Source organism: Saccopteryx leptura, chromosome 9 (genome assembly GCF_036850995.1).
Source record: "Saccopteryx leptura isolate mSacLep1 chromosome 9, mSacLep1_pri_phased_curated, whole genome shotgun sequence".
Lineage (NCBI taxonomy): Eukaryota > Metazoa > Chordata > Mammalia > Chiroptera > Emballonuridae > Saccopteryx > Saccopteryx leptura.
Genome location: NC_089511.1, coordinates 75,942,515 through 75,956,591, shown reverse-complemented (window position 1 = coordinate 75,956,591; position 14,077 = coordinate 75,942,515). Strand labels below are relative to the sequence as shown.

General features: G+C 36.6%; 1 protein-coding gene across 2 annotated transcripts in view; it reads right to left on the bottom strand.

The window, feature by feature from the left end:
* Positions 1 to 14,077, bottom strand: part of ADK (adenosine kinase) — a 657,653-nt gene that overhangs the window by 98,318 nt on the left and 545,258 nt on the right. For both annotated transcript variants that reach the window (XM_066349840.1, XM_066349841.1), the window contains exon 9: positions 12,300 to 12,414. In XM_066349840.1, the coding sequence (XP_066205937.1) occupies positions 12,300 to 12,414 (115 nt within the window). The remainder of the gene's footprint in view (positions 1 to 12,299; positions 12,415 to 14,077) is intronic.

Genomic DNA, 14,077 nt, shown 5'->3' with positions numbered 1-14,077 from the left:
AAAAAGAAAATAATAAAAATCAGAGCAGAAATAAATGAAATAGAGAACAGAAAAACTATAGAAAAAATTAATAAAACAAGGAGCTGGTTCTTTGAAAAGATCAACCAAATTGACAAACCCTTGACAAGATTCACCAAGGAAAAAAAAAAAAGGACTCATATAAACAAAATCCAAAATGAAAGAGGAGAAATCACCACAGACATCACAGATATACAAAGAATTATTGTAGAATACTACAAAAAACTATATGCCACCAAATTCAACAATCTAGAAGAAATGGATAAATTCCTAGAACAATACAACCTTCCTAGACTGAATCATGAAGAAGCAGAAAGCCTAAACAGACCAATTAGCAGGGAGGAAATAGAAAAAACTATTAAAAACCTCCCCCAAAATAAAAGTCCAGGCCCAGATGGTTACACTAGTGAATTCTATCAAACATTCAAAGAAGACTTGGTTGCTATTCTACTCAAAGTCTTCCAAAAAATTGAAGAAGAAGCAATACTTCCAAACACATTTTATGAGGCCAACATAACCCTCATACCGAAACCTGGCAAGGATGGCACAAAAAACAAACTACAGACCAATATCTCTAATGAATACAGATGCTAAAATACTAAACAAAATACTGGCAAATCGACTACAACAACATATTAAAAAATAATACATCATGATCAAGTGGGATTCATCCCAGAATCTCAAGGATGGTTCAACATACATAAAACGGTTAATGTAATACACCAACTCAACAAAACAAAGAATAAAAACCATATGATCTTATCAATAGATGCAGAAAAGGCATTCGATAAAATACAACACAACTTTATATTTAAGACACTCAACAAAACGGGTATAGAAGGAAAATATCTCAACATGATAAAGGCCATATATGATAAACCATCAGCCAACATCATGTAAATGGCATAAAACTGAGGACTTTCCACCTTAAATCAGGAATAAGACAGGGTTGTCCACTCTCTCCACTCTTATTTAATGTGGTGCTAGAAGTTCTGGCCAGAGCAATCAGACAAGAGAAAGAAATAAAAGGCATCCATATTGGAAAAGAAGAAGTAAAGGTATCACCTTTTGCAGATGATATGATCCTATACATCGAAAACCCCAAAGACTCTACAAAAAGATTACTAGAAACAATAAACCAATACAGTAAGGTCGCAAGATACAAAATTAACATACAAAAGTCCATAGCCTTTCTATATGCCAACAATAAAATATTAGAAAACGAACTCAAAAAAGTAATCCCCTTCACAATTGCAACAAAAAAATAAAATACCTAGGAATAAACATAACAAAGAATGTAAAGGACCTATATAACGAAAATTACAAAGCATTGTTAAGGGAAATCGAAAAAGATACAATGAGATGGAAAAATATTCCTTGTTCTTGGATAGGAAGAATAAATATAATCAAAATGGCCATATTACCCAAAGCAATTTATAAATTAAATGCAATTCCCATAAAAATTCCTATGACATTTTTAAAAGAAATGGAACAAAAAATCATCATATTTATATGGAAATTTGGCTATAAAAAACCCCGAATAGCCAAAGCAATCCTAAGGAATAAGAATGAAGCTGGGGGCATTACAATACCTGACTTCAAACTATATTATAGAGTCACAACAATCAAAACAGCATGGTATTGGCAGAAAAATAAACACTCAGACCAATGGAACAGAATAGAGAGTCCAGAAATAAAACCACATATATACGGTCAAATAATTTTCGATAAAGGGGCCAACAACACACAATGGAGAAAAGAAAGCCTCTTCAGCAAATGGTGCTGGGAAAACTGGAAAGCCACATGGAAAAGAATGAAACTCGACTACAGCTTGTCCCTTCGTATGAAAATTAATTCAAAATGGATCAAAGACCTAAATATAAGACCTGAAACAATAAAATACATAGAAGAAGACATAGGTACTAAACTCATGGACCTGGGTTTTAAAGAGCATTTTATGAATTTGACTCAAAAGGCAAGAGAAGTGAAGGCAAAGATAAATGAATGGGACTACATCAGATTAAAAAGTTTTTGCTCAGCAAGAGAAACTGACAACAAAATAAACAGACAGCTAACTAAATGGGAAATGATATTTTCAAACAACAGTTCAGATAAAGGCCTAATATCCAAAATATACAAAGAACTCATAAAACTCAACAATATTCCAGCTTCAGAAAAATGAAAAAATAAATAAATAAATAAATAAAAAATAAAAAAAATAAAAAATAAAAAAAAAACCAAACAAAAAAAACTCAACAATAAACAAACAATCCAATAAAAAAATGGGAAGAGGACATGAACAGACACTTCTCCCAGGAAGAAATACCAATGGCCAACAGATATATGAAAAGATGCTCATCTTCATTAATTATTAGAGAAATGCAAATCAAAACTAAAATCAGATACCACCTCACACCTGTTAGATTAGCTATTATTAACAAGACAGGTAATAGCAAATGTTGGAGAGGCTGTGGAGAAAAAGGAACTTCCATTCACTGTTGGTGGGAATGTAAAGTAGGAAGCTGTACCATTATGGAAGAAAGTATGGTGGTTCCTCAAAAAACTGAAAATAGAACTACCTTATGACCCAGCAATTCCTCTACTGGGTATATACCCAAAAAACTCACAAACATTGATACGTAAAGACACATGTAGCCCCATGTTCATTGCAGCATTGTTCACAGTGGCCAAGACATGGAAACAACCAAAAAGCCCTTCAATAGAAGACTGGATAAAGAAGATGTGGCACATATACACTATGGAATACTACTCAGCCACAAGAAATGATGACATCGGATCATTTAAAACAAAATGGTGGGATCTTGATAACATTATACAGAGTGAAATAAGTAAATCAGAAAAAACCAAGAACTACATGATTCCATACATTGGTGGGACATAAAAACGAGACTAAGAGACATGGACAAGAGTGTGGTGGTTACCGGGGGTGGGGGGGAGGGGGTGCATGGGAGGGAAGGAGGGAGAGGGGAAGGGGAGGGGGTGGGGCACAAAGAAAACTAGATAGAGGGTGACGGAGGACAATCTGACTTTGGGTGATGGGTATGCAACATAATTGAATGACAAGATAACCTGGACATGTTTTCTTTGAATATATGTACCCTGATTTATTGATGTCACCCCATTAACATTAATAAAATGTATTTATATAAAAAAAAATAATGTTGCCTGACCAGGTGGTGGCACAATGGATAGAGTGTCGGACTGGGATGCGGAGGACCCAGGTTCAAGACTCCGAGGTCGCCAGCTTGAGCACGGGCTCATCTGGCTTGAGCAAAAAGTTCACCAGCTTGGACCCAAGGTTGCTGGCTTGAGCAAGGGGTTCCTTGGTTTTCTGAAGACTCACGGTCAAGGCACACATGAGAAAGCAATCAATGAGCCACTAAGGTGTCGCAACGAAAAACTAATGATTGATGCTTCTCATCTGTCTCTGTTCCTGCCTGTCTGTCCCTGTCTATCCCTCTCTCTGTCCATGTAAAAACAAAGAAAGAAAGAAAAAAAGAAATAATGTTTATGTACCTTAATTAAAAATTCCTACACTAATCCTCTGACTCGCCCTCCCATCCTGGAGTCATAAGAGTGACGTATATACCTAAAAGGGATCACCAGCCCCTTATGTGGAAACCTGTATTCTGTAACATTTTATATGCCTTCTAATAATCACCATTTTGAAATTTTTGTATGTGCAAAGTTGCAAACTGAGCAAGCAGGGACTGACTTTGTGCTTCTTGATAAGCTAAATGCTAGTTTTACTTTAACCGTTAGTTTTGCTTTAACTGCTAGTTTTGCTTCTATGATCTGTCACTTGCAGCTATTAAAATTCCTTGTCACTTTAGCCTTTATAAACTCTGTACCCAACTCTTCGGTGCTGCATGATTTGGAGTCTGAAACCCCGTGCAGCCAGCCAGCTTAATAATAAACTCCTCTTTGAAATTCTTCTGTCACTTTGGTGTCTTTGTGGAACTCGCTGGTCACAGCATAACAAAATCACCCTATTAAACTTAATTTTCTGAATAAAATGGTTACCTTTAGGGGTAATGATTAGGAGGAGAGCACAACGGGTAGCTTCTAAAGTGCTAGAAGTGTTCTATTTCTTGATTTGGTGGTAGTGACACAGATGTGTTCACTTAATGAAAAGCTGTACCAATCCTGTATGCATATTATACTTCAAACAAGTTATATAAGATGCTCTACATAATAATATGGTGCTTATTCATTGTTATTTAGTGAAATATATGTGCATTTTACTATATGTAATCTATACTTCAATAAATTGGACTTAAAGATCCTTTCAGAAATACAGTAAATGCTATAATAATAGAGCTATCATTTGCCTAGTGTAGGCTATCTTCCATTTTGCTTTCTAGCTTTGATAGAAAGGTGGGAATTGAAAAAGTCTCATTTCTTTTTTTTTTTTTTCATTTTTCTGAAGCTGGAAACAGGGAGAGACAGTCAGACAGACTCCCGCATGCCCCCGACCGGGATCCACCCGGCACGCCCACCATGGGGCGACGCTCTGCCCACCAGGGGGCGATGCTCTGCCCATCCTGGGCGTCGCCATGTTGCGACCAGAGCCACTCTAGCGCCTGAGGCAGAGGCCACAGAGCCATCCCCAGCGCCCGGGCCATCTTTGCTCCAATGGAGCCTTGGCTGCGGGAGGGGAAGAGAGAGACAGAGAGGAAAGCACGGCGGAGGGGTGAAGAAGCAAATGGGCGCTTCTCCTGTGTGCCCTGGCCGGGAATCGAACCGGGGTCCTCCACACGCTAGGCCGACGCTCTACCGCTGAGCCAACCGGCCAGGGCGAAAAAGTCTCATTTCTTGACAGGCCTGAGATCACTAAACCATATAAACCATGGCCTACAGTTATTACTTTGCTAGGAATGTGATAGTCCCATATATGTTATTCTAAATTATTTTCAACCTTTTGGCTAATTTTAAAGAATTTTGTCTTTTGTAATTACAAAAATCTAAAAAAGGAAAATGAGTTAATAACTTAGTCATTTATATTCATAGGTAAGAAATATATATTCTTTTTTTGTGACAGAAAGAGAGAGAAATAGAGAGACAGAGAGAGGGACAGATAGGGACAGAGAGATAGGAAGAGACAGGAAGGGAGAGAGATGAGAAGCATCAATTCTTCATTGCAGCATCTTAGTTGTTCAGATTGCTTTCTCATATGAGCCTTGACTGGGGGCCTAGAGCACAGAGAGTGACACCTTGCTCAAGTCAGCGACCTTGGGTTCAAGCCAGTGACCTTGGGCTTCAAGTCAGTGATCTTTGGACTTAAGTCAGCAACCGTGGGGTCATGTCTATGATCCTACAGTCAGGCCAGTAACCCCATGCTCACGCTGGTGAGCCTGTGCTCAAGCCGGTGACCTTGGGGTTTTGAACCTGGGTCCTCTACATCCCAGTCCGATGCTCTAGTCACTGAGCCACCTCCTGATCAGGCTAGAAATATATAATCTTTAAAATCACATCTGTTAAAAACTTCTTTTTATGATTGCCATACACAGACATTCTGAAAGAATGTTACTTAATTTGTTCTATCCACACCACCACCAACCTATGCCAACAAGATCATCATTTAAAGTTGGTTTGGCTATAGTAGAAAAGATATTTTCAATTTGATTTATCATATTTTGTAGCAGAAGGAATTATGATGATATGCTGACATTATTTTTCCAGCTGCTGAGATTGTTTTCCTTTAGAGTTGGCATTTCCCTGTTGCACTTTCTGTGCTTTATGCCTACCAGAACTGCAGATCACAACTGGTATCTTATACAGCACTGAGTGTTTTCAAAAAACATGACAAGTTTAGGACTTAGTAACATGAAGACAAGTTATCTTCAAAAACTTCACTTATTATTACTATTTTTAATTTTAAAAAACCCTACTTACAATGAAATGACTAAGGGTACCATGATGTGGCTACCTTAAATTATAAGCTCCTCAAAGGCAGGAGACTATTTAAAATGACATATAGATTAGTTGTGATAGTGGGTGGGTCCTTGTTCCTTTGTGATTGATTGAGAAAGAGAAGCATTCACCAAGGCCTGACTTATTAAAGTAATAGATGCTTAGTTGCTAAAATGTTCTGTTTCCCATACCACAGGATCATAGAACTTGAGGCAACATTATCAGATCACCAATGGTTTTCAAAGTGAGAGATGAAGGATGAGCAGCACTGCTAACAAATGCACAACCTTATACCCCCCTTCCTCTAGCCTTCACTATCCCTATTTTCATACCTCTTCTTGAGGATGTATATTCAAACACTCCTCACAGGGATGTATTAGATTGAGGGGAAGGTGCTTCTAAGAAGAGAGGGCTGCATTTACCAAAAGCCAATTAGGTGATTCTTATATGATAGCACCAGTCTTCCAATTAAAAACCTCTGGCCTAATCTATTTTCTTCCTTTAAGCAATATTACAACTTAAAACAGCCCAGAAAGAATTCTGAAAGTATTCAGAAAAGTCTACAACTTATTCTTTTTTTTCAAATGTTTTTTGATTTTTGTTTTATTATAAAGTGAGAGGTGGGGAGGCAGAGACAGACTGGCACATATGCCCCAACATGGATCCAGCTGGCAAGCCCCCTATGGGGCGATGCTCTGCCCATCTGTGGCCGCTGCTCTGTTGCTCAGCAACCAAGCTATTTTAGAGCTTGAGGTTAGGCCATGGAGGCATCCTCAGTGCCCAAAGCCAACTTACTCAAGTTAATTCACGGCTGCAGGAGGGGAAGAGAGAGAAAGAGGAGATATAGAAAGAGAGAGAGAGAGAAAGGGGAGGGCTGGAGAAGCAGATGGTCACTTCTCCTGTGTGCTCTGACTGGAAATTAAACCCGGGGCTTCCACACACTGGGTCAATTCTCTACTGCTGAACCAACCGGCCAGGGCCTACAACTCATTCTTCAGTAGACCCATTTCATGGTCTCATAAGGGCCAAGGTATAAAATGCATTATTTTAAATTTATAATACAAGTCTTAGTGCTTTTCCCAATTTTGAGTGATATTATTTAATACAGCAACTTGGAGAAATTTAAACTTTCTATAAACACTTATATGTATATATGTGCATATATGTATGCATGGATATAGAAATATTTACTTTAGTACAATCCTTAATATAATAAGGGGTTAATATACAAAGACCTCATTAGTACCTACTGTCTAGTAGTTAATAAAAATTGGTAGTCTTAATTTTTATTAAGTTTATAGACTCAGAAATGATTTCCTTGAATGACTTCCAACATACCTAAAAAAGTCATTCAACATTAAAAGGATAAAAACAAATACAATCATCTTTTCTTTCCTGTCCTTCATTCCCAGCTTCTAACTCTTACGACTTTTCAGTACCCTCCTCACCCCACCACCTCCAAAGCTTGGGACTTAATTAGCCTGCAAGCAATGAAACAATGACTGATTGACTGATATGTGACAAAACCACTGGGCTGAATGGATATGGAGTATGGATATACAACTGAAACAGAGGTGGCCAAAATATAGGGTAAGCAGAAAAGACTTTAAATTCACAGGCAAATTAGAGCACTTATAAAATAAGAGAAAGTATATCTATATCTCAAAAGGAGAAAAGTCTAGAATTAAATAAATACTAAGGAAACTGATTTTGTTAGATTACTGCTAAATGCCACAAACTTAGCAGTGATCATTTAAAAATACTCTACAGTGTGAGGTTTAAGGAACAAAGATTCCTAATTAGTGTTTTAATAAGTGTGTTAGCCATTCTGGAATGTCATTTATGGTAAATTAAGGGACACTTTCCCTCCCCATTTTCCATGTAGTATTTTAATGCTAGGAGGTAGGAAAAAGCTGATCCATATTCAAGAGGAAAGGAGGAAAAACAATAACAAATTGGCATCTCTTCTGTGGATTGCCCCACAGGCCAAGCATTTTTATGTTCTTAATCATTATTAAATGACTTAACATGACACCCAGAGCCTGGCGAATGATTGCATCCTGACATGAGAACGAATTACAAATGAAATGAAAGATCAAGCTGTATTAGAGGATTGCCTCTGGGAAATGAAAATCTTTAATTCTCTTTTATTATTGACATTTATTTGGCTGCCATGAATAACAACATAGCAAAGAGATTCTGCTATGCTTGTGCACTGAATAGCTTATCCCAGGGCTCAAAACTGCATTAACATTTATCATGTTTGCTTTTGTAGCTGACACCACTGAACAGATTCTCCATCCATCTTGTATTTATCATGCACTGCAGATATAGTACATCCTCTAATTTAGTTCATTTTCATATAGTAGAAACAGCAAAGATTACCAGTGTCTTTCCTCAAACAAATTCCTGCTGGTTAACATTCCTAAGGATGGTTTAATATATTTAATAAAAAACAAAATGAATTGACAATTTCAGCCAGAGGAAGAGGAGGCTAATTTTAAAGGTTTCAATTTTGGGAAATTTGTGCTAATTCACAAGCCACTTGCACAATATGTATATCTGGAATTAAGCCTTAAAATAAATGTCTCTGTAAAGAGCAACCAAATAGCATTTTAAGAATCTGAAGGAAATACAGCAGTTCTTACAAGATAAGAAGTCTGCATGTTTTTAACTTGTCCAGAAGGTGTTCACTGCTAAGACAGGAATAGGCCACATACTATCTAGAAAGACAGCAATTCAGATAGTTATTATCAATGCAGGGCTATCATTTCATGGCTTATTTCTTTTTTCTCTTGTACAAATGAACAACATAGCTTTTCCTGTCACAACAATAAAAGATTATAGAGTATGTGGTGTCTTTGATCACATGATCCTCTTTAACTAGATTGCCCTCCTTTCTTTAAATACTTCCTAGAATTCAAGGTTTAGCAAGGATATCAATATATGTGGGGGAAAATAAATCACTTAATATTTCTGAATTTTGTTTGAATAGTTAATTTTTAATTTTCTGTCTTTCTGGTTTTTAAAAAAATATTTTAATTATGGAAAATTTTAAACATATACACAAGTGGATGTAACTGTATGACCATCCCCCGATATATCTATCATCCAGCTTCCACAATTATTAACTCATGATGAATCTTACATCATCTGTAATTCCATTTCACCATTTATTACTCACTCAATTATTTTAAAATAAATATTTTTGAAGTAAATCTCTGAGTCTTGCTTTTGACAGTTTTAAAATAATAAAGTTGGGATGAATTAATTCTAGTGTCCCTATTCCCCCAAATTTGACAGTAATTCCTTTGTTAACCTTTTTCAGGCTTAATATTTAGTTCAACAAAAATTTACTTCATAATCATTATAAAATCTTTCTTCAAGCTTATTTCCTTCCCTGAGCTAATAAAACTGACATAATTTATACCAATAATTAAGAAGTATAATTGGCCCTGGTCCGTTGGCTCAGTGGATAGAGAATTGGCTGGCCTGAGTGCAGATGTCGCAAGTTTGATTCCTGGTCAGGGTATACATGAGAAGTAATCGTCTGTTTCTCTTCTCCCTTCTCTCCCCATTCTCTCCCTTTTCCCTTCTCATAGCCAGTGGCTAGACTGGCTCGAGCATTGGCCATGAATGCTGAGGACAGCTCAGTTGATTCGAGCATAAGCCACAGATGGGGGTTGCTGGGTAGATCCCAGTTGGGGCACATGAGGGAGTCTGTCTCTCTATCCCTCCTCATTTCACTTAAAAAAAAAGTATAATTATACTTTCTTATATTCATATATTGATGTCCATTAATTTTATTTCTGAGTTAGATCTTTAGGGTTCATATCTTAAGTTTTAGTGTTCAGCAGAGTAATAAAATAATTCAGTGTTCAGCAAAGGTAATAATTACTACTGTTTATAATAATTATTAATTAACTGATTCATATTAATGGTTCAAACAGAATTACAAGGTTTGTATTTTGGCTTTAATAGTATGTAGTATCATATTGACAATATTAATCATTTTAATCAATAAAATGTTTATTGACTAAATGAAATTCCTATTTTATTTTTTTGAGTGCCATAAAATAATTGGCTATGTAAAAACAGAAGTGAGGTTTTTTTCTTCTTCAAATTTAAAACTGAGGAAATAACTTATATCTGGGTTATATTTGTTTATAGTTGGATAAATTTATTTTATTGGAGCATGGGTATTTGGTAATGAAAGTATATGTTCTTCAGGAGAGACATTTCTAGGTTGACAATATCTCCAAAATATCAAAGTAAATAAATTAAATCAAGAAAGATTTACTCAGCTGATTTTTAATAAATTATCTTCTTGAAAATAAAACCATTTCTACTGAGCTAGACGTATACACACACACATTTATTTATTAAAATAAAAAAACTGGGCCCTGGCCGGTTGGCTCAGTGGTAGAGCGTCCGCCTGGTGTGCGGAGGACCCAGGTTCGATTCCCAGCCAGGGCACACAGGAGAAGTGCCCATTTGCTTCTCCACCCCTCCGCCGCGCTTTCCTCTCTGTCTCTCTCTTCTCCTCCCGCAGCCAAGGCTCCATTGGAGCAAAGATGGCCCGGGCGCTGGGGATGGCTCTGTGGCCTCTGCCTCAGGCGCTAGAGTGGCTCTGGTCGCAACATGGCGACGCCCAGGATGGGCAGAGCATCGCCCCCTGGTGGGCAGAGCGTCGCCCCATGGTGGGCGTGCCGGGTGGATCCCGGTCGGGCACATGCGGGAGTCTGTCTGACTGTCTCTCCCTGTTTCCAGCTTCAGAAAAATGGAAAAAAAAACAAACTGTAAAAGGTACATTTCATAGAAATAGAAGAAAAATTCTAAATTTTATATGAAATCACAAATAGCCAAAGTAATCGAGAAAGAACAAGGATGGAGGCATTACACTTCCTGATTTCAAACTATATTACAAAGATTCAGTAATCAAAACAGTACAGTACTAGCATAAAAACAGACACATAGGTCAATGGAACAGAACAGAAAGTCCAGAAATAAACCCACACATATGTGGTCAATAAATTTATGACAAGAAACCCAGGAATATACCATGAGGAAATAATAGTCTCTTCAATAACTGGTGTTTGGAAATTTGGACAGCAACATGCAGAAGAATGAAAGTGGACCAATACCTTACAACATATAAAAAAATCATCTCAAAGTAAATTAAAGACCTGAAAGTAAGAGCTGAAACCATAAAACTCTTAGAAGAAAACAGGGGATAAGTTTTTGACACTGGTTTAATGACAACTTTTTGGATTTGACACCAAAAGAAAAGACCACAAAAGCAAAAATAAACAAGTGGGACTAAATTAAACTAAAAAAAAATACTGCACAACAAAGGAAACATCAACAAAATGCAAAGGTAACCTATGGAATGGGAGAAAATATGTGCATATGATAAGGGGCTAATATCCAAGGTGTGTAAAGAACTCATAAAACTAAATAGCACAAAACAAAACAAAATAAAATAAATAGAACAGAACAGAAAATAATTCAAAAAGACCTGAATGAATATTTTCCAAAAGGAGACATACACATGGTCAACAGGTGTATGAAAAGGTGCTCAACATCACTAATCGTCAGGGAAATGCACATCAAAATCAAATTGAGATCATTCATACCTGTTAGAGTGGTTATTATAAAAAAGACAAGACATACATGTTGGCAAGAATATGCTTGGATAAAAAGGAACCTCTGTGCACTGTTGATGGAAATATAAGTTGGTATAGCAACTGTAGAAAACAGTATGGAGTTTCTTCAAAAAGTTATAAATAGAAGTACCATATGATCCAACAATTCCATTTCTGGGTATTTGAAGGAAATGAAAACACTAACTCATAATGATACCTGCCACTTGTGTACAATGCAGCACTATTTACAATAGCCACGGCACGGAAGCAACTTAAGTGGCCCATATGTTGGATGAATAAAGAAAATATGGTATGTATACACACACACACACACACACACACACACACACACACACACACCATTCAGCCTTAAAAAAAAGATGAAATCCTTCTATTTATAACAATATGGATGAACCTTGAAGGCATTATGCTAAATAAAAATGTCAAGACATCGAAAGACAAATAATATATGATCCCACTTGCATGAGGAATCTAAAAAACCCCCAAACTCACAGATACAGAGAAAAAATTGGTGGTTGCCAGAAGCAGGGTCTGTGTGTGTGTGTGTAAGCAAAATAAGTTAAAGTGGTAAAAAAAAAAAGTACATTGTTTTGAATAAATTATAATAGAAAGAATATAGAATTTTGTTATAAATTATTACTCTCCATAATACTGGTTTTCTCAGGTAGTTTGCACATGTACCTGTAGCCATTATAGTGTCATCACTCCCTTGGGTGAAAATCACGACTCGTTGCCTCCTTGAGTTCACCTTTGGCAAAGCTTGCGTCTTTTTCGCTATCTCTTTAACATCCTCAGTCTATTAATAGAAAGAAGAAAAAAATTCTCATAACCAGTACAATAAAGCAAAGCTTTACCAGTAGATTAAGAATTTAGCTTTCATGTTTAAAATAAGAGGGACTTAAACATCTATTAAGAGTTATTATTTTAAAATTTTAATCACATACAAAAGGAAATATAAGCTCCAAGGAACACACCATCAAACTGTAACCATTATAAATTTATGATGAATCTTATTTCATTTATACTTTCATCTACTTGCCTTTCATATTATTCTGAAGCAAATCCCAGATACTATATAATGTCATCTGTAAATGTTTTAGTGTGTATCTCTGAAAGACAACTTAAGCGTAACCACATATTATTATTGTATTTAAAAAATAAACAATAATTCCTTAATATCAGCAAGTACCCAGTTAATTTTCAAATTTCCAATAAAAGATTTGTAGAAAGAAGAATATTAAGGTCCTGGCTGGTTGGCTCAGTGGTAGCATGTCTGCCTGGCATATGGATGTCCCGGGTTTGATTCCCGGTCAAGGCACAAAGGAGAAGCGACCACCTGCTTCTCCACCCTTCCCCTTTTCCCTTCTTTTTTTTTTTTAATTAATTTTATTTTTTTAATGGGGTGACATCAATAAATCAGGATACATATATTCAAAGATAACAAGTCCAGGTTATCTTGTCGTTCAATTATGTTGCATACCCATCACCCAAAGTCAGATTGTCCTCTGTCACCTTCTATCTAGTTTTCTTTGTGCCCCTCCCCCTCCCCCTTTCCCTCTCCCTTTCCCCCTCCCCTCGTAACCACCACACTCTTATCAATGTCTCTTAGTTTCACTTTTATGTCCCACCTACGTATGGAATAATGCAGTTCCTGTTTTTTTCTGATTTACTTATTTCGCTTCGTATCATGTTATCAAGATCCCACCATTTTGCTGTAAATGATCTGATGTCATCATTTCTTGTGTCTGAGTAGTATTCCATAGTGTATATGTGCCACATCTTCTTTATCCAGTCATCTATTGACGGGCTTTTTGGTTGTTTCCATGTCCTGGCCACTGTGAACAATGCTGCAATGAACATGGGACTGCATGTGTCTTTACGTATCAATGTTTCTGAGTTTTTTGGATATATACCCAGTAGAGGGATTGCTGGGTCATAAGGTAGTTCTATTTTCAGTTTTTTGAGGAACCACCATACTTTCTTCCATAATGGTTGTACTACTTTACATTCCCACCAACAGTGTATGAGGGTTCCTTTTTCTCCACAGCCTCTCCAACATTTGCTATTACCTGTCTTGTTAATAATAGCTAATCTAACAGGTGTGAGGTGGTATCTCATTGCAGTTTTGATTTGCATTTCTCTAATAACTAAAGAAGATGAGCATCTTTTCATATATCTGTTGGCCATTTGTACTTCCTCCTGGGAGAAGTGTCTGTTTATGTCCTCTTCCCATTTTTTATTGGATTGTTTGTTTGTTTGTTTGTTGTTGAGTTTTATGAGTTCTTTGTATATTTTGGATATTAGGCCCTTATCTGAGCTGTTGTTTGAAAATATCATTTCCCATTTAGTTGGCTTTCTGTTTATTTTGTTATCAGTTTCTCTTGCTGAGCAAAAACTTCTTAGTCTGATGTAGTCCCATTCATTAATTTTTGCCTTCACTTCTCTTGCCTTTGGAGTCA